Source organism: Cucurbita pepo, chromosome 1, assembly GCF_057944985.1.
Source record: "Cucurbita pepo subsp. pepo isolate OVF chromosome 1, ASM5794498v1, whole genome shotgun sequence".
In the NCBI taxonomy this organism is placed as follows: domain Eukaryota; kingdom Viridiplantae; phylum Streptophyta; class Magnoliopsida; order Cucurbitales; family Cucurbitaceae; genus Cucurbita; species Cucurbita pepo.
In genome coordinates, this window is record NC_141798.1 from 17,756,637 (window position 1) to 17,781,812 (window position 25,176).

The window sequence follows — 25,176 nt, forward strand, 5'->3', positions numbered from 1 at the left end:
TTAGCCATGACAATTTTGAAACATTGTGCCTGTGAGCCAAAGATGCCTTTCAAAAGTGTGTTTATTCTAATAACTCTGAAATGACGAGAAACAAGCCTATTCCCACATTATTGGAAGTTCTAAAGGCCATCCCTGTTCTATACTACAAATATAAACACTGGATCAGTAAAAATGTATAAATTTCACCAAATTAGCTTCCATCTATCCTACCTACAGCATGGCCAAATTTGAATTGGATAGAAATATCCTTAATACATACACCAAATAGTTAGCCTGATGAGAAGTATAAGTGCCATAATAAGCAACATTAAAACAAGTCAGCCCTGCCTATAAGTCCGATATATGTCGTATGCTTAATGATTCTCGCTGCCTATTGACTGCCTAGACAGGCATAAAACGGGTGATACTTTATGTATACCTAATATATGTTTCAACTAGTTGAGTTCTTCCATTTTGATAACAAACGGGGTTTGCAAGAAATTGCCTGTAACTCCATTCCTACATAGCTTGCTCCAACTCATTAAAGCCAACGTACATTAGTTTACTCATTCCCTGCCCTATGCTCCCCAAGTCGCTACAACCTCTAAGCGCAGGAATACAGGAAGGAAGGCAAATAAGTAGGGCAAGAAAGCTAATCGACGAAGAGGACGGTGTCGACCATTACAGAGAATTCGACAGACAAGACTACGGATATCAAGCTGCGTGAGAAAGAGTCGATCCTAACCATATTCAATAATTTGTCGTGTGTAACAAAAGGTTAAAGTAATTAACTCGTCCTAGATATTTTACCTGTTCACAGACCACTGTAGTTAGTTGACCAAAGATGTGGTTAATTTCAAGTAGGTAAGCATTAGAAATGGATCGTGAAATCAGAAGACATTGTGTTGAGAAATAAAGGTAGATTCAAAACCTCAGTTTCCTAGAAGAGATGTCAAAATTGCCAAAACAGCAATCACAAGTATGATATTAAGGAAGTAGTTTGTTGGTAAAGGCTTATCTGGGCTTCCACCAAAGCTTTCGTATTCTGCCCGAATCTTCTGCTTCATTGAATCTGATAGCTCTCTCTGCAATTCAAATAGGCAATACACTATTGAATTTTATTCCATTCTGCTTCATTTAAGACTTCCAAGTTTTAGACGTGACATCACAGATGTCAGGATTTGAATATATCTTCTCAACTCGTATTATTAAAAGACACGGCACAACAAAACATGAAACTTGTTTCTAATCAATCCTGCAGTAGACAACCAAAAGTAGAGAAGATAAACATTTTATGAAGACGATATTTTTTTAAGAAATTTATCATGCAATTAAATGAAATGGAAATAAGAAAGTTTGTAATGTATACAACCTTCCCGTATGAGTATTTGGCGGCATCAAACTTCTCTCCTGCAGGTTTTGATGATGCATCATCAATCACAATACCCTGTGATCAACAAAATGCAGTTTCGGTGAGGTTTGAGTACATATGAACTTTTTTTTCAATGGATAACCACGGGAGTCTATAAGCTTTTCTATAATCAACTTGACAAATTTGAAAGACCACCTCATAGTCCTACAAAAGGGTAATTCTGGGAAAAACAGGATATTTGATGGTGCAATAAGAGGAAAATTCATCACAAAGGCAAAATATTCTATAAAAGGAAGCCTGCCACCTAGACAAGATCTACATATTATCAACAGGGGCGACAAACCTCGGGAGGGTCAAACTTAGCACCAAGGTTGCTGAGCTTGGCGTGGGCTTCAGCATAGTCTTTGAAGAAGGCTTCTTGATCTTCAACATATTTCTCAGCATATACCTGCAACACAGCATTAATAAATGAAAACCACATTTGAGTCTTTTGATTGCCTTATGAAAGACCAACTCCATGAAGAAGCTTCTTGTTTACCAAGATAAGGCCTACTAAAGGGATCAATGATGGGGTGGGGTGGGGGGGGGGGGGATGTGTGGCTCTGTTTTACCTTGAATGATGGATCTTCAAAGAGAGCAGCATCGGTTGGCAACACCAGTAATTCTTCATCTCTCCTTTCTTTGATATCCTATTGCCACGGACCAAAAAAAGTAAGCAAAAAGTGGTTCGACATCAGATCATATAGAATGAAACCAACATGGTATGAACCTTAAAATATGAGTTGTCGAACTTCAGCCATTGTACAGTCCAGGATTGTCCACCAGGTGCACCAGGTCCATCTTTCTGCAAGGAAAAATCAAAACAGGAATCTCCTGAGAATTGCAACTACAATGCAGTAAAAAATTTAAAGCGGTGACAATGATTCAAAATAAAATATGGGTGGAAAGACAAGGTAAACTAAAGCATGAAAGACCCGGGAAAAGAGCTAAAGGAGATAAGGTTAAACACATCAACCGATCCATCTGCACTTCATCGTATGGAAACTAGTGGTGACCTCACAATAGAAGGAATGTCAATTCTCCTCATATGGAGACATTAACCATTTTCCAGAAGGTCCAAAACCAAATACAGCATAGCATGTCTCAACTATAGAATTTCAAGAAAGATTTATAAGCTATTGCTGAGTTGTACATTAATTAAAACTGGGTATTTAAATAATCTGGTTGAACAATAAAAAAAGCTTGAGCAGCATGCACTTCTCACACTAATCAACGCTAATTCCTCAGTCAAGACAATGCATGCCCTAGAAGGGAATTTTTTAATCTATCCTATGCCAGTTGATACTAGACTTGAGAATAGGTTGAATGCTCTTTCAAGCATGATGTGCAATAGAATGGGATTTCTCCAAAGAGAAGAGAACGATGTGGGAACGCATAAGGAATATGGGGGGAGAGGGGCTTATTAGTAATATTTTCATTCGCTCACTGGGTGCGTCAATTAAGTTTGTAAGAAATTCCCCCAAGCTTGGTCCTGGCTACTATGTATAAATACATCAAGCTCTCTCCCATTTGGTAAGGCTTTTGAGAGAATTGATTTCAATATCCAACATCAAAAACATTGCTAGAAAATATGAAATAGAATATCCCGGTGGTTTACAGGGTTGAGAGCCATAGTAGCTCCTAAGATCCCGTGGTTGAATCCAAGAATGTCAGAGATGGCAAGATCAAAGGCAGCTTAATTGATGTTAGAATAAATTTAAATAAAAGATAAATTGAATAACTTGTCACTTTATTGTACAGATTAGTTCCAACTAAGTCATAATCTTCTGGACTAGTTGATGGAAGTTGGTTGAGTTCAGTTTCTTCAACATCGGATTTTTTATATTATGACCTCACTGCCACAAATGTGGTATGGTTATGAAGAAAATTGTCAGAAATCTAAGTGCCCACAAAGATTAGAAGTTTTATTTGGTCCTATCTCTAAGTTGAGTAATCCTTGAGAATAAAATTCAGAAGACGAATGCCATCTTGGTGGTGCAGCATGTACAGAATCTATTAAAGGTTCTGGAGCCATTTCTTGAACTACTTCAACTATTATGCGCCCTTCTCAAACAATGTTAAAGATATCATTCTCCATATGCTTCGTGGTTTTCCGGATTAATGCTTTCATGGCTACTCTTTTGTAGCTTTGTAAGGATCTTTGGAATCTGATATGACTTAGAGCATCTTCTTGGAGTTCTTTTACCAAAACCCTTTGTAATTACTACCCTTTCTCAATTGACACAAATTGGAGTGAATCTATAATAGCTCTCAGACTTCCTTTCTAAAAAACATACTAGCTTTCGGACTTTGTTTGGGAGTTCATTATATCTTCCCTATCTTTCATATTTTCTTCCAAAATTAATGTAAGGTTTCATATTAAAAAAAAAGGGTAGGTTTATTGATGGTATGTTAAAGACCCAAACACAATAAGAAAACGTTCATTCCACAATATTACTGTGTCGGAAAGACAAAATACAAAATAATTTAACCATTCACAACATGATGGTAATATACCGTATATTTGGTCTCTGGCTTGCCCCAACCACTGCGCTCTGGCCTAGATCTCCCCAACGTGTGTGCCCCCGATAATGCAACAATTTCCTAAAGATCCAGAAAACTTGTATGAAACAAATCAAGCATGCTGATGCAGAGTGTATTTACTCAAATTGCAGACTGATTCACGTTACCCTATCATTCAACCCCATTCGGTAGAAAACTTCTCGTAGGTGTGCAGCAGGTGATGGAGGACCAGCATCTAAAAAAAGACTAGTTATTAACAATTTGTGGAAAAGCATGACACAAGAGTCCGTTGATAGACACGTCAACTTGCAATAAAAGATTAGAAACTGCTCACAAGACTAATATAAAGAAACAAGAAAATTACCCTTTTTAATTCATCCTAAAAGCAAGTTCAAGCAGGATGATGAAATGCATGCACTTTTTTCAAAATTTTCAGAGCAACAAGGAAGTTGTTAAAAGGCAAGACAACATGTCTTTTGCATCCTCTTTCTTTCACTTGTTCCACACTTAAACATTTCATCTTCTAAGTATATAATTGGGATCACTTCCTATGCTGACTTCCAGATAATCATCCTCCAAAGCAATCTAGTCTAATTCATGATTATGTAAAAGAAACACCTAGAAATAATGTAATTAAAAAGGGATCAAGATGACAATGCAGGTAAATCAACATAAGGAACTTGGGTAGCCATTTCAATAGGTTCGACATATTCCCTATCATGATGGCATGTCCATAATTCGCGTCACAATATTTCAATGACACAGCAGACATTATAACATAGCTGCTCCTATTTCGTTTTTGGTACTACAGAATGAAATCATATATATTCAAAAAGTTATTGTCAATGAAACATTCAATTGGATTTTAGCATCAGAATAATTCCTGCTGCAAATTCAAATACTAGGACACCCATAAGAAAGCCAATCACTAAAATTTAATTGATATTAAACAGAAATCAGAATTGGCCCTTGTGAGCCAGCCCACATAGTCTACTAACCAGGAAGCCTCCCCTCTTCAGGGCATTGCTCGGGCCCCACAACATCCACCCTTCCATATTTCATGGGGATTTTGGGTCCCCCAGCTTCCTGTATTGGAGTTAAATCAAATCATTAGAACATTCATCCATCTAATTTCAGTCAAGGGTTCATCTTAGTCCAAGAGACATAATTAATGACCTCGATAGCTGTAGCGCTGGCCAACTGAAATAGGTCAGCATATGTCACGTTAGAATACTTCTTTTTGATAGGCTCAATGAGTTTCAAGGCATTAACAAGACCTGTAAAACGAGTCAATTAGAATGAACACCGTCAACCTGTAATGCACGGTTATTGTTGAAGAATTACCAGCATTAGCACCATGTCCCAGCTCAACATCAAATCTTAAACTTCCATTAGCTCCACCTCTCTGCGGCCATTCCTCAATATTTTTATTGTAAGTTCCAGCATCATGCCAACCCAGGCGTACCTTGAGGGAAAGAAGAGACGTCAAATCACATGTCAACAGGAAAGAAGTCCACCAAATAAATTGACAAAACAGTTCTTTGGAGGAAATGACCGTAGTCTTTCTTCGAAAGTTCAAAAACTCCTCCACCGACATTACTATATCCAGTTCCACTTGAGCATGGTAGTTAGCAATTTGGTACAAATATAAACTCGCCATTATTAAATAGTAAAACATTCAATTGCTATCATGGGAAATTAGGACCTAAACAATTAGGACCACACGATTGAGTTGAACTGAGAAAACAATAGTTAATAGTTAATAGATAATAGCTAAGAGCACTTCGTATTATGAACCACAAAATTACCAAAATAGGATGGCAGAATGTAGTCTTCAGGAGCTCCTTGATATCTTCTCTGGCACTCTTCAGCTGCTCAGGGTCCGACGCTAAGCATTTCGGATGAGACGCCGCATTGAATCTTCTACTCGATACACAAGAACTCGGCCTTCCCTAAAACCAATGAAAACCATAAGAAATCAAAGCGATTAGCAAATTAAAACACCGTAAATACATACTTGCACGGAGAGAGAAAGAGAGAGAGAACCTGATTCAGAAAAAGGTGAGAAATGAGAGGAGCCGATCTGAGAAACTTGAAAGAGGACAAAGACGATGAACGTGAAGAGAACGGCAATGTAGCTCTGGTCGCTGTGGAGAGGAAACGAGTAGTCGACGAGGCGGAGGAGGCGGCGACGCTTCCAAGAGCAGTAGCAGCCATGAATTTTGTTGAAATTGTGTTCGTCGGAGCAGCAACTGGAAGTGAACGCGATGGAAGAAGTGTCGGTCGGAGCGACGAATGCTTGGCCGTTTGGGGCTTTCGCTATATGCGGTCTCTCTCCTTTTGTTTCGGATCAACCTGGCCTACGAAACAACCCTGTTTGGCAACACGGTTCTGCAATTCCACTTCTGGTCTCGACTGTAATCCTATCTTCGATTTGGATTTGAATATAATGCAAAAATAATGTGAGATTAAGTGAGCTAATAATATGATTAAGTGAGCTAATTGACACGTGCTCTTTTTTTATTTTTTATTTAAATAAATTTATATTTATTTAATATCTAATGTTCAAATTTAGTATTTAAATAGAAATTAAAATTTATAAACAATATAAAAAGTAATTGTATTTAATAGTGTCATTTATGGTAATTTGATGTTAGTAGATACACTTTTAGTGTAGAGAAAATATTAATTATTTTTAATATCTTCTAATGATAAAATAAATAAAAAACATTTTTCTCATTATCACCCGTTTAAAAGTTGAAGGATTTAATTAATTGATACAACTTAATTACAGGTGAACTTGAGTCCAATTGTGTAATAACCCAAAAACACTGTTAACAGATACTGTTCTTTTTAGGGTTTTCCTTTCGAATATTCCCGCTAAGTTTTAATATGCGTCTACTAGGGGAGGTTTCCACACCCTTGTAAGAAATGCTTGTTCTCCTCTCGAACATCGATTAGATAGGGGAATGAAGCATTTCTTATAAGAGCATGAAAACATCTCCTTAACATACATGTGTTTAGAAACTTTGAGGGGAAGCCTGAAAGAGAAAACTCAATAATACAATATCTGCTAGCGGCAGTCTTGAGTTATTACCGATTGGGTCAAGTTGAGGAATTTTTTAGACCAACCTAATCCTCTATTTTCAAGTTGGGTCAGATTATTTTTTTTTTTTTTACTTTTTAACGACCGCAAATGTTACAGCAAATTCACGGCAGATACTACAATTTTGTGAAGGGGCACGACAGCCGATAACAAGACAATCCTAAAATTTATATTTATATATATATTTTCGGTTTGGGTAGGATCAAACAACCCTTAAGCACACTGAACGTGGACCCGACCCGATCCACTCAATTCCTAAAAAAATTAAACTCAATCCAACTTGGTAACGTATCTAACTCAACCAATCCTCGTAATTCAAGTGGTTGGATTCATTTAAGAACATAATAATTATTAAAATAATTAATTAAAGATTACAAAAACATCCACAAGAAATTTATTATTGTAAAGTTGAAAGAATAGAAATATTTTTAAAATTAGAAAAGAGATTTTATTATAATTCAACCAAGTCTTCATTTTTTTTTTTTTGTTGATGATCTTTTCAACTGTCCGTCTTAAAGGAGACTTGAAAGTAGCCAACGCTAAATCATAGCCGATTTGACACTCTGAATCGCAGAAACTTTTCGAGCTCCCTTTTTCGTCAAAGTTCTTCGGAATTCGAAGAAAAAAGGTAAAAAAATGCCAAGAACACCAACTCTAATTTTGTTTCTTTTACCTCTATTGGCAACCTTTTCTGTCTGCTTCTCCGCCAACATTTTTTCTTTGCGCAAGAAAAATTCTGATCGTCTCCTCTCCTCGGCTGTGTTTCCCCTCAAAGGAAACGTTTATCCGCTCGGGTAATCGTCGCGACTCTGTAATCGTGATTGCTTTGAATAAATTTCACCATTGCATAATTTGATTTTCTGTCTATTTTGTTTCATTTATTGTTCTGGCATCGATTCTCCATCTATATTGGAATTTGTTGTACTTGCTACTGATTTTTCAGTTTTAACTACGTCCTTCTATTCGATTCATGAATCTGTTCTGTTGCCGGCCGATTTGATTTCATGAAGTTGTCTTATTCAGTTCTTTGAATGTTTTTGTTACTCGTTTTCTCTTGTTTTATTCTATTGAGTTTATGCGAGGTCAGGAAATCTACTTGTTTCATTTTTTTCTAACCTTTCTCGTTAGTCTATGTTCATTCAACCATTCTAGCATGTCTTTTATGTTCACTGTTCTATATTTTTGAGCTATTGGTTTGATTTATTCAACGTACAATATAATGTTTGGTATCTATTTTTCGTCCGTTCAGAAATTTGGAAATTTCGATACAAAGAAGTTTTTCAACGGTGAAGTGTTTCTCTTCTGGTGTTTCAAAATGTTATGAATTCAGTTCGTCTTTCAGTTCTCTGGTTTTGTTTGACTATTGGCCTATTTATCACTGCTTCGATTGTATATCATAAAAAGCTAGCATATAAAGCGTTTGTTCATTGTAAATTCTTTTCTATATCTGCAGTTACTACTCTGTGTCTATTAACATTGGCAAAGGAGATGAGGCTTTTGAATTTGATATCGATTCTGGCAGTGACCTCACTTGGGTTCAATGTGATGCCCCCTGTACAGGTTGCACAAAGGTTAGCGGATTCAATGATAACGATAACCAATTTGATGTTTGTTCTCTTTGCTCATCCGTTTTTATAAATTTTACGTGTATCTGCAGCCTCGTGGACAGTTATATAAACCTGACAACAATGCGTTGACTTGTTTTGAACCATTGTGTGCATCGCTCCACCTGACTGCTGATCAACAATGCGAGTCCGCAGATGAACAGTGCCAGTATGAAATTGAGTATGCTGACCATGGATCCTCGTTGGGCGTGTTGGTCAATGACCATTTTCCTTTGAAGCTCACCAATGGTTCTCTTGCAGCTCCCCGCATAGCATTTGGGTGAGTTGTGTGGATATATCACATTATATCCTGTTATTATGCTGTTAGGCCTAGGCCACAACTTTATTTATGAACAAAATCAGAAAGGGAGGTTTGATAGCTTCCCCCCGCCCCAGAGAATGACCTTTCTACAAACTACACTGCCCTATATCCCTTCTCACATGGGGGTGCACCCGAACTAACAAAATTTATCGGGTCCACACGTACATAACAATATAACTTTGCACGACCCCCTTTCCTTTCGCACGCTTACGTTGATACACCTTTATAATCCGGGGTCTTTCACATGCTTATAATCCTAATTAATCATGGTTGCAATCCCCAGAGTACCATTTGCTTTATAAGTAACAAATTTTTGGACCTGGCTTTACCTAAATTGTGAAATTGATTTTGCTTCTATCTGGTTGAATTGGAGGACATATCTTTTAATCCTTTGTCTGCAGATGTGGATATGATCATAAGTATTCTGTTCCAAACCCACCTCCTCCTACAGCTGGAGTTCTTGGCCTTGGCAATGGTGAAGTTAGCATTATCTCGCAACTAAGCAACATGGGCATAATGCGAAATGTTGTAGGCCACTGTCTAAGTGAGCAAGGTGGGTTTCTATTTTTTGGTGATGAACTCATACCTTCTTCTGGAGTAGCGTGGACAAGTATGTCTTCTGAATCCATAGGGTGAGTAGACCTTTATCATCATGTTATCTTTTTGCAACACATGTAACTGTAGGTTCTTATGACATCCAATCTTATCTCAGAAATCACTACTCTTCCGGACCTGCAGAAGTCTATTTTGGTGGAAAGGCTGCTGGTATCAAGGGTCTTACATTAGTTTTTGACAGTGGGAGCTCTTACACTTACTTCACCTCTCAAGTTTACGATTCCGTTCTTGCTCTGGTAAAAGCACAGACAAGGAACTAGTTTCTTTAGCAACATTTTTTGTGAAATTTTTGTTTCAGATTTGAGATTTTTTTACCTCAGGTGAGGGATGATTTGAGAGGAAAACCTCTGGAAGATGCACCAGAGGATAAATCTCTTCCGATATGCTGGAGAGGCCCACAACCTTTCAAGTCGTTGCGCGATGTAAAGAACTACTTCAGGCCCTTGGCATTGCACTTTACAAAAACTAAGAATGCTCAAATTCAACTGCCTCCAGAATCTTATCTAATCGTAACTGTGAGTACACAACTCAATCTCTAATTCGTTGCAGGTTTCTTCTTTAAGTATTAAGTACCTAACAAGTTGTCCTCCAGAAATATGGCAATGTTTGCTTTGGGATTCTGAATGGCACTGAAGTTGGACTTGGGGATCTCAACATTATTGGTGGTAAGTAAGAATCCCCCCTCCCCTCTTTGTATAAGTTAGATTTGAGACTACTTAGCCCGGTTTGATAATTATTTTGTTTTTAGTTTTCTGTTTTTGAAAATTGTGTTTGTTTCCTTACCACTTATTCACTACTATTTTCATCTTTTTCAAACTTCAGAACTTCAAAATTCCTAGTTAAAATTTAAAGAAACAAAATCTATTGAATTATGAAAAAATGTCCTAAAGATTGATAATAAAATAAAGAACTAGTAAGTGGAAGTAGTACGTTTATGGTTACTTTTCAAAAGCTAAAAAAAAAAAAATCAAATGATGAACAAACATGGCTTAGTAATTCTAGCCAATAAGTACTTAAATTACACAAGCTTTAGAAAAAAGTGTCACTACACTCTTAAAAATACTTTCAAGATGCTTTTTAAGCAATTTTTACTATTTTTCAGAAGTACTAATAATTCAGATGATTTCTAGTTTAGAATGCTTCTGAGCTTTGGTCATGGTAGAAAAAGCACTTTTCTCTTGCCAACAGCACTCTCATACCTTAGTTGCCTTAATTGTTACATTGGCTGACCTCGTTTCTCATTCAGACGTCTCTCTGCAAGATAAAATGGTGATCTATGACAACGAGCGGCGTAAGATCGGATGGTTTTCGACCAGTTGCAACAAATTTCAAAAGTAGATTACCATTCTCTCATTGCCTTCTTTGTTTTGATGGTCGCATTGCTTTGTGGATATCCCTCATCTTACAAGCCTTTTATGGTTGCCTTTATTTTTTCAGGGAAGGCCAAAGTTTTTGTGAACCAGAAGGTCCGCTTAGTATCCTATCAGGTAATTATTATGAGTACATCCCCAAGATCTTTTAGCGATGGTGAGTATATTAATGAAGAAATACTTAGAATTACAGAAACTTGGACAGAAAAGTTTGTATATTCCAATGAAGTTTACTGAGCATGCGTATACTTTTTTTTGTTAGCCAATATGCTAGTTGTATAATGTACCGATATCATGAAAGAAAATTCTGTATAAACGTTCTCGATTGCGCCCTCGAGAATCGAGCATGATGCTATATAGCATACAAAATTTCTTTCTGCATCTTGTTACTTATTTGGTGGATTCTTAGATTTATACACTAACTACGTGACATAGACACTATGTTTGTCAAGTTACGCGCATATCATCAGGCTTCCTTATTTTGACACAAGAACCCCAAATTGGCACTGCGCTTTATCTGTCCATTTCAGGTGCTTGCCTGCCTGCTAGTTCGGGAATGGCATCAATTCTATATTTTTGTGTTTATTAACCATAATTTCATATTATCAGAATCACTCATTTTGATATCTTCTTAGTTTCTCATTTCGATATCTTCTGAATTTATTTATGTACGTTTTTTTATTAGAGCACCACATTCAGAGATGAACCAAGATAGAATTTGTTCTTTTTTATTCAATTTCTAAATCTTATATCTATTTAATTCTTAAATTTTAAAAAGTGTCTAATATATCAAACTTTAATTTTGTTATATTCAATTTTAAAGAATTAATTGATCTATTAAAAATAAATATGTACTTTTTAGTTTTTTTAGTTTTTTTTAGAGATGTAAAATTTGTATCAAATCTATAAACAAAATTTTCAGCCTCTAAAGATTAAAATTGTAGTTTAACCAATTTCTTTATTACTCTATTTTTACAAAAAAAAAAAAAAAAAAAAAAAAAATTATACTTTAACAGTTTGAAATGAGACAAATTATTGGAAACGAAATTTAACTATTATTTATTATTTATTTTTTCCTTAGAAATAAAGCTGGGATATCATCAAAGCAATTGAATCGATGGTGGGGGGATTGGGAAAAGCCTCCTCTCCTTTAAACCTTCAATCCAAATTTCCAACCCTTTCATTTGAACTAGGAAAAAGAAACCCGTAAAGCAACTAATAATGGTATTTCCCAAACTCAGCATAGTAATAATAATAATTTTTTTTAAAATGAATATTTATAATAATAATATAGGCTAAATTATTATTATTATTAACCAGGAAGAAATAATTGATGGCTAGATTATTCTAAGGAAAGAAATAATCAGAATGCAAGCCAAAAAAGAACAAGATTAACTCAACTAGACCAAATTAAATCAGTAAGCAAAGAAATAGGTTGGGGCATTTGAAAATTCTGAGGCTAATAAACGAACAGTTATAATCACGAAACAGACTCAAATAAAGTATTGTAATTAAACAACTAATACCAGCAAAATTGAAGTTCATAAATAATTCTATCCTCTTAGCTGCAAATCATCATATCTTCAGAAGACAAAAAAGGCAGATAGAATCATAGAAAATGAAACACGGCCACAACATATCTCAACGACAAAACTTATGCAGCACCAGCACCTTTCCCCTTCTTCCTCTGGAGCTTCTTCATGTAGAACTCGAGTTCTTTCCCCTCCAAGATATACCTGCAAAAAATTTGTAAGACATCAGCCAAACTACTAAAAAACCCTACAACGTCTGCCAAGACGAGTTCGAAAGGACAAAAATCCTTCAATGAGCGTGCTTACCCATCTGCTCGGCCACATTGACCTGGTCTTGATGAGATACAAGCCATCAAACGACCACTGCTGAATTGCTCCTCGATATGTGGGTCGAGCTTACGATCCTGTTGACGTTTCTCCAACTTGCGCTGAACATGGTTACTCTTCTTCAACTCCTCCGCAGCAGCAGCAGCCTCACCTTCCTATCAACCATAAACAAATAGGGTGTCTTATGGATCATGCTAGAATGCCATTAACATTGTCCTCACATTTGAAATTTCAAGAACAAAAAACCAAACAATCGAACTTAGAACAAGCTTTGCTCTACCTCTTCCTTCTTGGCAGGTGCTGAGGTCTTCTTCTTCCTTCCAATATCCACCCCATAGTGTTGAAGATACCATTGCTTAAATGGTGCAGCATCAACCTGAACAATGGCACTCTTCACCAAAGTTTGAGTACGAACAAGCTCATTGTTCGATGCATTGTACACCACATCAAGAATACGGGTCTTCCTAGTCACGGCCTCACTACCCCATGAATAATTACCAGTATCAAGCCTAAAAGCACGCCACTTCACATTACCCCCACGAACTCTAATCCTCCGGATTGACTTGTCACTGGATATCTTCGTGTTGGCAGGTTGCCTTCCAAGCTCATACCTATACAAAGAAATGATATCGTGTGAGAACATGAAAAATAACACAGCACATGACAATTCTATCCTCCCTTAAATAGAAAGTGATCGAAACCTCGTAAACACAGGTAAATAATGTTATATTTCTACTTGCACATAAAAAATTAGTAAACTGGAACTGCACCTTAGAAAAAATACTGGAAAAGACTAAATTGCTATGTCAGCAAGGGAAATTACAGTTTTCCGTTCATCCAAGCATCAAATGTGAAGCATGTTATAGCTACTCATAAATTTTTAGTAAAAGAAAAAACGTTAGTCTATCGGAGAAGATGAGGTATCTAACGCAGATTAACTAAAGTTCTTGAAATATACACTGCAAGAGGAAACAAACGGCAAATCCTTGATAATAATGTCACTAACATCCAATTAAAAAGGCATTGTTACAGCCAAGATCACGAAGCCAGCATTGTATACTGAAAACCAAAAAATTAAATGTAGAAAGACATGAAATCTTTTGAATGCCAATTAGCAACTAATTTGGGGAAATGGAGTAAAAACTGAATCTAATTGCACACAAATAAATACAAGCAGAGAAAGTTACTTTCGCTTCTTCCTCCAAGCCTTCTTCTTGCCTCCAGTGGCACGCCTCTTGTGCATAGAATCACGAGAAATACCTGTACACAAAACTCTCCAAGATTACAAAGAAGAAAAACAAGCACACAAATGGAGATGTGTAGAACAATCCGAAAGTCCGCATATGACTTACCCATCTTGACGAATCGAGAGCTCCTCCGCAAAGAGAAGTTCTAAGGTTCCTGATCCAACCTATCATAAAAAATGACAAAACCCGCTCAAACCCTAAACTTAAACTTTCAAAGGCAAACGTGAAACATAGAAAGAGAATACGAAAGAGACAAGCATCAACGAGACAGAGATGTGCATTAAGTACAGACGATGAGGGAAAATACTCACTGGGACGGCGGAAGCCGATCGGCAGACGACGGAGACAAGTATGGACGCTCCGCAGAAGGCACTAGGAGTAAGGTTTCTGGAAGGAGGTGAAATATAAATTAGGGTTTCGAGTGAACTGCAGGGCTATTGTGGGCTTAAAGATGGGCCGAGTATCATAATACATGGGCCGGACTTGGGGCTAAAATCCAATAACGTTAACTGTCAACTGGAAAAATAAATTAATAGTAAAATCCCCATAAAAAACGAGATATTTGGAATTATGGCTATCATAATTTTTTTTTTTAATATCCTCAAAATTTCTTAAGATGGTCTCTGACCATATCTAATTTTCCCCTAAATTTAAATTTATTTTTTTAAAAAATCTTATTTTTTTAATTAATTAATTTCTATTTACAGGCTCAAAATCCAAAAAATTTAAAATCTCCACTAAACTTATATTTTAAAATAGACGAAAATCATTATAAATAAATGAAAAGAAATCAAAATGGATTTGAATTTAGTATCTATTGGATCTTAAATACTTAAGTGACATGTTTAATTATTAAATTTAAATTTGACTTTTACTTAATTTTAAATTTATAATTAGTGTGTAGATAAAAAAATAATTATAGTCTTGTTTATAAAATATTTATCGACAAATTATAGTAATTATATATTAATTACCATGTCGTATAATAAATTATATTATGTTGGTCGGCACTAACTAATTTGTAATTTTTGCGACTAATTAAAAATTGAATTATGACCCTACATATTACTTATACAAATTTAAAAGCTAAATTAATAAAATTACTCTTAAATTTTATATTTAGCCTAAAAATATACCTTAATTTTTTATATATATATTCTTAAATTAAACAAAAATCTTAAAAAAATACCTAATTTTAGTTAATTTCGGACGGAAACTATTAGTGTCTTGTTTAAAAAAAAAAAACCTATTATCAATATATGAACCCCTCTCATATATTATCTACAAATATTTTAATATTACTTTAAAAAGTTAATGAATCTTTTTAAAATGTAATACTAACCGTTAAAGTTTTTTTTATTTAATAATGTTTTTAAAAATTAAAAAAAAAAAATTAAACAAAAATATTAACGGTTTCCATTAAATCTATAATCTAAGGGTATTTTAAAATTTTTGTAAAAATTTAAAGATATTGTTAACCTTTTTTTGAAATTCTAAGATATTATTCAAATTTTTAAAAATTTAAAGAGATTTTTTTAGATGAAGCTAGAAGTTTTACATATTTTTTTTTTTTATTGATTTAACCATAATTAAAACCAATCACTTATAAAATTTTAAAGAACAAAAAAATATACTCGATTGGCCCACGTACGTTTGGCGCCATATCACCGATCGCGCAGCCACCACGACGCGGGGCGAAAAACCACATTCTGAAGCAGCTCGGTCCAGTTCCAGTTCCAAAATTGTTCTAAATGTCGGAAGTAATTACTGTCATTGATATCGATGACGACATTGACAACAACGAAGCTGAAAAGCGAGTCAAGGGCAACAATGTCGCCAGTCCTGCCGCCGTACCTGACGGCAAAGCGATACCCTGGGTCGAGAAGTTTCGGCCTAAGTCTCTTGCCGATGTTGCTGCTCACCGCGACATTGTTGACACCAGTAAGACTTCTACACCATTAGACTGCTCGATACATTAGGGTTCCCGCTTTCAACGGTCAATTTTACTTCTATTTTCACTTGCAATATGGAAGTGGTATCTCGTTAGTAGTTGAAATACTAGTTTAAAACAGCGAATGATTGTGATCATGAGTTTATGTGTTTGTCGAGATGTTTTGCGTAATTCATGTTTGATATTTCAAATTTTCATGTTCTTATTTTTGTTGTCTCCTGGTTTTGTTTCTGTTATGTGGGATGTTAATTAGTTGACAAGCTGACCAGTGAGAATAGGCTGCCACATCTCCTGTTGTACGGCCCTCCTGGCACTGGCAAGACATCAACCATTCTAGCAGTTGCCCGCAAGCTTTATGGAGCAAACTACCACAAGATGATACTCGAGCTGAACGCATCAGATGATAGAGGGATAGATGTTGTCAGACAGCAGATTCAGAATTTTGTCAGTACTCAAAGCTTTTCATTTGGGTAATGATTAATTATATCATTCGCTTATCTGAATTCAAAAGCATACTCTCTGTATCATTGGAATTATGTTGAAGAGGTTTGGTGTGGTATAATACATTTAGCAATTGATGGGTGAACAAAGCATCAAACCATTTCATTTTTAATCATTTGATGGGCCATCGTTGCAAGTATGTATACAGCAGGGTAGAACTGCGATTTGAAGTATTCATTGACAATTCGTTAGTATCGAGCTGATTTCGTATTAATACGAAATGTGTTTTCCACATTTTGATACAATTTCTATAGAATACAACATTTTTATTTAGCTTAAACATCTAAATTTGCAGGGTTAAACCATCTGTAAAATTGGTACTTCTGGACGAGGCAGATGCCATGACTAAAGATGCACAGTTTGCTTTACGTAGAGGTTTATCTCATACGTTGCTACTCTCATTTTATCCCTCCATCTTTCATTGAGCTACAGTGCCCTATACCAATTGTTGCTATATTTGTCCTTCGTGCAGTAATTGAGAAATATACAAAAGGTACAAGGTTTACTCTTATCTGTAATCACGTAAATAAGATTATTCCCGCTTTACAATCAAGATGTACCCGCTTCCGATTTGCTCCCCTCGATAACTTTCATGTCACCGAACGACTCAGATATGTTATCGAGGCTGAGAGGTACGAAGTCTTCCTTGTTTCACTTATAATACACACATTAATCTCGTTATTGCTTACATTTATGTCTGACTAGCAAACGTTCAAAGTCTTTGATGGCTGGTATCTACGGTATATTGATGTGTAAGGGTAATTGCCTTCATTTTAATTCTGATATATAATTCAATTTGTCATTCTAGCTTTGTAAATATTGGGGGTAGAATACACAATCTCTTTTAAAAAGAACATGTAATTTATTGAATCTAGATTGTTTTTGGAGGTGATGTTAGTTGGATCCTATATATTTTTAAACATGTAACTCTGTTATGAACATATGTCTAATTCTCTATACCTGAATGGTAATTAGGTTGGACGTCACTGAGAGTGGCTTAGCAGCGCTTGTTCGACTTTGTGGTGGTGATATGAGAAAGGCTTTAAATATTCTGCAGGTAATATAGTTTTTATTTGACTTTGTTTTCTGCATTTTGCGGTATTCAGTAGCTATTAGGCCAGAATAAAGTGATGGCTTAATTTTATGAGAGTATTAAGAGTATGAAAGTATAAATGGGAAACATATCATGTCAGTAGTAAAAGATGTAGGCAAGTTGTTCTCATCTATTAAAGATTAAGAGTATGATATCCTGGAACTCAATCACTGTTATAGTGGTTTTTTGCCTCCTTTTTTCACCGCCTTGTTAGCTAGTAAAAGTAGCGGACCGTATGGATACACGCTCATTATTACTTAAAAATTTGGAGGAATTGATAAGAAAAACCTAGAGAAAAGGCTTAAGCAACTATAACTACAAGTCATCCCATCTCCTTGGTGCTTTTTTTTTAATGGTTGGATTTAATAGTTCAACTTTATCTAGTGTTCTCAACATTTCCATGCGTAAAAGTTCCATAGAATTGAGCTCTGACTTCAAATGCAACAAAAGAAAAAAGAAAGTAATTCAAACAATTGGATTCATGATGCTTTATGACCCATGGTTCAGTTACCTTCTGTTAGTACTACGAGAAATGATCAAAGTGTGGATAATAAAGGCTAAGCACTCTTAAATTGCTGCACACGAATATGCATATTTTGGAATTTGGATCATAATGCTCCCTTAAATCAACATGCACTGGTGCATGTCAACATTCTTTTATAACTCACACATCGATTGAAGACGTTTACAAATATTATTTAGTTGTTACTTTGTGATCCTAATGATGCTTTTTTATGCAGTCAACGCATATGGCTTCTCAGCATATTACTGACGAGGCTGTATACCTATGTACAGGAAATCCAATGCCCAAAGACATAGAACAAATATCATTTTGGCTGCTGAATGAACCATTTTCTGACAGTTTTAAGAGTAATTGATTTTCTCTGGAGTTTTCCATGAATTTTGATGTGGATTTCCAGATTTTTTCCTTTAATTCCTACCAATTCCATGTTCAGGAATATCTGAAATAAAGACCAGAAAAGGATTAGCTTTGGTTGATATAGTGAGAGAAGTCACTATGTAAGTGCTTTACATCATTTTGCATGATTTCTGAGTGATGATATTTACTTGACTTCCCCAACTGTTCAATTCATGTAGGTTTGTTTTTAAGATCAAGATGCCATCGGATGTCAGAGTTCAGTTGATTAATGATCTGGCTGACATAGAGTACGCATCAATATCCTTATTTAGTTTCTTGTCAAGTTTTATTATTTTGTTCTTTAAAAATATGTATGATCTGCAAAATAACGACCACCATACACGCCTCATCTTAATTGTTACGCATAAATCGGAAGGCTTAAAAAATTGGGGGTTTCTTTTTCGTGGATAGGGAGGAGCTTACTAAGTTGAACGAGTGACATATAGGTAGAAAAGGACTAGAGAATCTTTGTTTTTCTGATCTAACTTGTAAAACATTCTTACTCATCTATTTCTACTTTTGTAAGCTAAAAGTTCTGTCATATTCTTCAGTTCAATGAATAGAATTATGCTGCAGTTTTCTTTATGGATAAAGATAAAAGGACATTCTATCCTATGATTTGCATCGTTTGATCTTATCTTTTCAATTTGAAAAACTGGTCAACTGCTAGACCTAACACAATTCTTTCTAACGAACCTTTGATCACGAATTAGTGATCAATCCCTTAGTTGAAAAAGACTGTCTAATTAAGCATATACTTCCATTGCTTGTAAGCTGGAACTTCTCGTGCCTGTACAATGAATCTATCCCACTTATCAATAGAATAGAATAGGCTTTTAAGTCTTGAAGTCCCAAAGACGATAACGAAATTTCATGACATTCTTTTTTTCTAATTATGAAGAGGGAATTAAGGGTACTGAATTCAATATTTGTAGCCCAAACCATTGTTAGCAAATATGGTCCTTTTTCTACTTTTCTTTTTAGACTTTCGCTCAAGGTTTTTAAAACACGTATGTTAGGGAGAGATTTTCACACCCTTGTAAAGAATGTTTCATTCTCCTCCCCAATTGATGTGGGATCTCACAATCCACCCCCTTCGGGGTCCAGTGTCCTCGCTGGCACTCGTTCCCTTCTCCAATCGATGTGAGACCCCCCCAATCCACCCCCTTCGAGGCCCAGCGCCCTTGCTGGCACACCACCTCATGTCCACCCCCCTTCGGGGCTTAGTCTCCTCACTGGCACATCGCTCGGTGTCTAGCTCTGATACCATTTGTAACAGCCCATGTCCACTGCTAACAGATATTGTCCTCTTTGGGTTTTCCCTTTTGGGCTTCCCCTCAAGGTTTTTTAAAACGCGTCTGCTAGGGAAAGGTTTCCACGCCCTTGTAAACAATGTTTCATTCTCCTCCCCAACCGATATAGGATCTCAAATCTTAACTCAATCAAATTAAAAAAACAGACTTAGAGAGGACACATATCAAGCTTTTGGACCGGTTACTGAATTAACCAGTTTGACCGGTTGCTGTTTGTAGGTACAGAATGAGTTTTAGCTGCAACGACAAGTTACAACTCGGATTGCTCATCTCATCGTTTACTCAAGCCAGATGTGCACTCGTTGATGCTGCAGAGTAGTCTTGTTGCTAAAGCGAGCCTTCGTTCGCTCACCAACCATCTGTCGCACGCACCCGTGTGCATCGATTAGGTACGAAACTGTAGAGAATGTGAACATATGCCTCATTTGACCTCCAGCTTTTGATGCAAAAAGTCAGTGCTGACATTGATATGTTGTGTGTATAGGAAGGAAATGCAACATTTGAAAGTCTACAAGAAAAAGGTTAGATAACATTTAAAGTATTTCTTTGTTCTTGTTGGACTGGTTCACTTCCAATATTTCGGCACATGCTTATCTTTATAGTAGTTTATCTACAGCCACCAATCTTTTGTTCTCCCTGACATTGTTTATTGCATTATTGAACTTTAGAATATATATATTTTCCTCCTTTGAATTTTACTTTTAATTAAAAATAAGATATAAAAGTAAATGTTAAAGAATAGTATGGTTCTAGATAAGCATGGATAATTTAGGTGGTAGATAGAGCACTGTACTATAGACATCTATAGACGCTATCCAACTTAAATATTTATCTTTTGTTCTTAATTAAAATTATTATCTTAATATTATCTTGTTTTTCTTTTCTGAACAATTAATGTTGTTGACTAAGACATTGATTTCTTTGCATTTTATTTTTCTTTAATGTTTCTTTAATGCTAATGTGTTCTAGTCTTATAGGTTTGGTAGAAATAAATTATAATTTTTTACATTTGGTTAAAAAAGTTGTAATTTAAAATAGGATACTACCGAAGTTTCAATAATACCTCTCAATTTTTTTAAAAAAATTTTAAAATAATTTTAAGCTTCGCTAAAATGGACTTGCGATTGTGCAAACACTCGTTTTCTGCGTAATTTCTCATAGACAATAAAATTTGTTGATGTGAGGAGGAACGTATTTGCTAGTTATATCATCTGCAATCGCTTGAATTTCAAGACGTTCTTCGAACCAATCATACACTTTATTAAGATAGGGAAACTAAGGGGACTCCGTTTTGAGAACCGTATATGAGAGTTTCGTCTCGTACGGCTCAAACAGAAACATTCAAATACCGCTCGTAATGAATATGTGTATTAAAAAGTTTCGAACTTCTTAATGCTATGATTCAATTTTTTCTATGAAGATACGAAAGAATCAAAGTCTTTTTTATAGTTATAATGCCCAAATATCGGCACTCACTTTCTAGGAACAAGTGAGTTAAGCTTATTCGTTCTTGCGTCACATATGACCAATCGACGTATGCTCGAGCCTCTGGCCTCGGTTCAAGAAGAAAGTTTTAGAATACGGGAGCAAATTGAAATTGGTGTTATATGAGAATATAAGTAAAAGGCAACAACAACGGCTTACTGCATATAACTATCGGAGGTAAAAATACATTTTTACCCTATTATTTAATAATAATACATTTTGATTTTTTTATATTCTAATTTAGTATCATAAGAAAATTGGTAAAATTGCAAAGTGCGAGGTAAAAAAAAAAACGCATGGTAAGAATTTTCAAAATATTAATAAACCTAGAATTAGGTACAAATTATAGGAGCTTAGAAGGGCTCCCTCATTAAAATGGAGTTCCCAAAAAGTAGCTATACGGTGTATTACAGCCTATTTTCACAAGCAACGTCTGATTAAACAGCGCCCGTCTGATCTAAATACCTAAGTGGACCCCACAATCGGGCCCTACCACAATGACCAACTCCTACGTCCAGTCTGTATTTCTTTTTTTCCTATATACGCGGCGGTGCACTCACAGACTGCCAATCTCGTGCGACCGTCCGATTGAACGACCATCAACGACTGTTCGTTCACTTAAGGATTCAAAGAACAATCAGACGCTGGATATTCAAAAGGGCTTCTGCAGGTACATGAACATATCCTGGAGCGGCGACATCTGATTCCCGCCCTGAAACGGCGTCGCAAATTCCTGGTCTAGTGAGTTATCAATGTAATTATATCGAAAATCAAAGGCATTTTGAAACTCCTTCCATTTTGGCTCGCTCTGAACTTCGCTCGTCGCGAATTCCGGCGACACCACGTGCTCCGAACAGCTCGAATCCGCGTGCAATCGCGGTATCGAATCCGATGTTTCGAAATGTGTGCAATCGTCCACCGACGCCGGCACCGCCGTGACTGCCGGCATAAACCCTCCATCGCCGCCGTGATTCGCGAAAATGTTCGGCTTCTCGTCCTCCATCTCTACTTTAAAGCCGTTCGTGTTCCGATTCACGGCAGCGTGGTTTCGCTTATCGATTACGCCCTTCTTGTTGTAAATCCGGCACAGAACCCAATCGTCCAACTGCAAAATCACAGCCGTTGATTCAGATTTTTTATTCGCAATTGATTTATTAAAACAAAAACCCTTCAATTTGTTGAGGAATATTACCCTAAGGCTATTCTTGTTGCGAGCCGACCGGTCCACATCGGCGAGCCGGTACTCGTGCATAATCCAATTGGTTTTCTCCCCTCTCGGAGCTTTCCCGGTATAAAACACCAACGCCTTCTTGATTCCAACCGGTTTCGGACGTCCGATCGGCTTATCAGCTCCGGTCGCCTTCCAGTAACCCGAACCAGCCGCCCGGTTCGGCCGTGAACCGTTCGGATATTTCCTCTCCCTCGGCGAGAAGAAATACCACTCTTTCTCTCCGTGTAAAGCCATTTCTGCAAAATCAACGGTTAGAATTAAAATCAGAGACTCAATTTGTCATCTAAATAAAAAAATTCGACACAGAATTCGAATTTTCCTATTAATTTACCTGGAAGATCCCAAGGATCGAACTTATAAAGATCGATTTCGGCAATGACCGGAACGGCAATCGGCTGCGAGGCGCATCTCCGGCAGAGATAGTGAATGACAAGCTCCTCGTCGGTCGGATGGAACCGGAAACCGGGCGGCAACTGAATCATCCCGGCCGTCATCTTTTTTGTTCTGTATATTTCAATCGCTTCTCTGAATCTCTGTGGTTTTTCCTTCAACCGGTTTTTTTTTTTCTCTTTCTATGTGTATGTGTGTTGTGAGCTACTTCGCCGGTTCAAACGTGGAAACAATGGATGGGAAGGGTATTTATAGGAGTTGGAAGAGGAACACGTGGCGGAGAGAGAGAGGGGAAAGCACGTGGGATATAAGCGTTTTAGTTGTCGGCGAGAGAAAATATGTGCCGGCTTGGACACGTGGCAAATGAAAGTCCATGCGTGAGCAATAGACGCGCATTCAGGTGATTTTGTCATCGCTTACGCATCTTGATTTGGGTTAGAGCGACGTCAAAAGTTCTGTTATCTCTATTTTTAATAATTATTTAACTATTTAAATCAGCCGATATTCCCTTTTCTTTTTGTAATAATATTTTAATTAGTTCAATAAATTATTTTTTTAAATTAATATTTATATTAATTTCGTTTAAATCTCCCATCTTCAAACTAACTTCTTAATAATCACTTAGTTTTGGGGAAAAATAAATTTGTTCCTAAAATTTGAATTTTTAATTGTATATTAAAATTCTCAATAAATAATTTTACTAATTTTTTTTAAGTTTTTTTTGGTATAGTTTTAAGATTATTATGATAATTAAATAAAATAATTTAAATAATTTAAAAACATAACCCAACAACCCAAAAAATCGCCGTGGAGTTCACGTAAATCGCGGGGTTGGAACGTTGTTATTGGAACGGTGGCTTTGAAATCACCTGCTGCTTCCGGTTAGCTTTCCTCGTCTCTATCGTTTATTATTATTCTTTTTCTTTCCTTTTTTTAATAAATAATTAATAGTGTTTGACCAATTAAATATTATAAAAATTTGACAAGCTCTGCCAGTGGTCCACTGGAAACTATTTTACTTTAACAAAGTTTGTCTCATTTTTTTATTAAAAGGAAATTATATATATATATATATATATATATATATATATATATATTTAAATATGTCCTTAGAAATATTCTGGTCAACATTCGAATATTCCATTTATTAAAAAATTATTAACGCATTGTTAGTCCAACTTCACATTGTCAAAGTGTATACAATTATTTGTATTCTTTAAGTTGAAGGTTATTTTTTACAAAATAATATTTATCTCACTGTAATAATTTAAAGTTTAAACTATAAATTTAATTAATTTAAAATAGGAAAAAATTATAATTTAGGATTAAAAAACCTATATACCACATAAATATTTATATATTTTAACTCTAAATTACACTTGTCACACGTATAATATTGATGGGACTATGTGTGTTAAGAATTTTTTTTTTCATTTTTTTAATATGTTTAATTTGATTTCTTGGGGTGAAAGAATAATTATGAATTTTAGTGGTAGCCACCCCATTTTAGAAGAACTTAGAATCCTAACCTAATTTTATTAATATATACATATTTATTTATTTATGGGACAAGAAATAATAATTTTCTTTTCCAAGTTTGACTCTAAAATACCTTAATGGATATATATATATATAGTATGACATTTAAATTATTATCCGTTTACTTTACATATATATGTGTTTAAAATTTTTGTATTTGTTTATATACTAAGTCATTTTTTTTTAATAAATTAAGTCGCGGCTTCAAATATGTATTTTAGGCAAAAAGTTTAATTTTTTTAGATTAAAATAAGATAAATATGAAAGTTGATGAATTAAAATAGATATTTAAAAATTAAAAGAGTAAAAAGAAAAAGAAAAAAAAAATCTTCAATTGAATCCTAGATTTTGTCGATTTGGAAAGTTAGGGGAAAAAGACAAGAACAGCCTTCCTCGTTTCTGTTCGGTCCAGTAGACACCTCACATATTGCCTTCTAAGGAGGGAGAGTTTGGTAAATGGTAGGGATAAGCATGAGAAGAAAAGGACACAAAAGACAAAAGCATATAAATATTATTTCATAAATATTGGCACTATTTTCCCACACGCTTATTTTATTATTAAAACAGAGTTTAGTTTCAAAATTATATATATATATATATATATATCCCATAATATTTGAACCCAAAGTTTCTTGAAATAATTTGAATAAATATTTATCAAAGATGTGACAAATTTAACCATTTAATCCTAATTTGCCACATTGCATTTAATTACACT

General features: G+C 35.5%; 5 protein-coding genes across 6 annotated transcripts; 2 read left to right on the forward strand and 3 right to left on the reverse strand.

Annotated features, from left to right (window-relative positions):
* Window positions 1-826: 826 nt before the first annotated feature.
* On the reverse strand, window positions 827-6,299 carry LOC111811124 (putative L-ascorbate peroxidase 6, chloroplastic/mitochondrial). 2 transcript variants are annotated; one of them, XM_023697867.2, is made up of 12 exons: window positions 5,960-6,299; window positions 5,722-5,865; window positions 5,258-5,378; window positions 5,090-5,190; window positions 4,912-4,999; window positions 4,081-4,148; window positions 3,908-3,994; window positions 2,121-2,195; window positions 1,963-2,040; window positions 1,695-1,799; window positions 1,352-1,426; window positions 827-1,064 (listed from the first exon to the last, which is right to left on the reverse strand). In XM_023697867.2, the coding sequence occupies exons 1-12, from the start codon at window positions 6,128-6,130 to the stop codon at window positions 912-914; spliced, it is 1,266 nt and encodes a 421-aa protein (XP_023553635.2). In that variant the 5' UTR covers window positions 6,131-6,299; the 3' UTR covers window positions 827-911. The 2 variants fall into 2 exon arrangements, with proteins under 2 accessions (XP_023553635.2, XP_023553642.2); XM_023697874.2 differs by having other exon boundaries at window positions 827-1,234; window positions 5,960-6,297.
* A 1,223-nt stretch (window positions 6,300-7,522) lies between these two features.
* Window positions 7,523-11,311, forward strand: LOC111788396 (aspartic proteinase Asp1). The gene is made up of 9 exons (XM_023668733.2): window positions 7,523-7,813; window positions 8,473-8,590; window positions 8,677-8,903; window positions 9,347-9,577; window positions 9,658-9,796; window positions 9,881-10,075; window positions 10,153-10,225; window positions 10,807-10,894; window positions 10,998-11,311. The coding sequence occupies exons 1-9, from the start codon at window positions 7,656-7,658 to the stop codon at window positions 11,080-11,082; spliced, it is 1,314 nt and encodes a 437-aa protein (XP_023524501.2). The 5' UTR covers window positions 7,523-7,655; the 3' UTR covers window positions 11,083-11,311.
* Window positions 11,312-12,381: 1,070 nt separating this feature from the next.
* LOC111779413 (small ribosomal subunit protein eS8) lies at window positions 12,382-14,468 on the reverse strand. Its single transcript, XM_023659590.2, has 6 exons — window positions 14,348-14,468; window positions 14,142-14,200; window positions 13,977-14,049; window positions 13,070-13,400; window positions 12,769-12,944; window positions 12,382-12,666 (listed from the first exon to the last, which is right to left on the reverse strand). The coding sequence occupies exons 2-6, from the start codon at window positions 14,143-14,145 to the stop codon at window positions 12,585-12,587; spliced, it is 666 nt and encodes a 221-aa protein (XP_023515358.1). The 5' UTR covers window positions 14,146-14,200; window positions 14,348-14,468; the 3' UTR covers window positions 12,382-12,584.
* Window positions 14,469-15,667: 1,199 nt separating this feature from the next.
* On the forward strand, window positions 15,668-20,552 carry LOC111808941 (replication factor C subunit 3). The gene is made up of 10 exons (XM_023695196.2): window positions 15,668-15,977; window positions 16,241-16,457; window positions 16,784-16,863; window positions 16,961-17,120; window positions 17,464-17,545; window positions 18,322-18,451; window positions 18,538-18,601; window positions 18,680-18,748; window positions 20,033-20,202; window positions 20,298-20,552. The coding sequence occupies exons 1-9, from the start codon at window positions 15,788-15,790 to the stop codon at window positions 20,130-20,132; spliced, it is 1,092 nt and encodes a 363-aa protein (XP_023550964.2). The 5' UTR covers window positions 15,668-15,787; the 3' UTR covers window positions 20,133-20,202; window positions 20,298-20,552.
* A 1,270-nt stretch (window positions 20,553-21,822) lies between these two features.
* LOC111790328 (NAC domain-containing protein 2) lies at window positions 21,823-23,121 on the reverse strand. The gene is made up of 3 exons (XM_023671194.2): window positions 22,861-23,121; window positions 22,491-22,765; window positions 21,823-22,403 (listed from the first exon to the last, which is right to left on the reverse strand). Exons 1-3 carry the CDS (start codon window positions 23,021-23,023, stop codon window positions 21,951-21,953), a joined length of 891 nt encoding a protein of 296 aa, XP_023526962.2. The 5' UTR covers window positions 23,024-23,121; the 3' UTR covers window positions 21,823-21,950.
* Window positions 23,122-25,176: the final 2,055 nt, after the last annotated feature.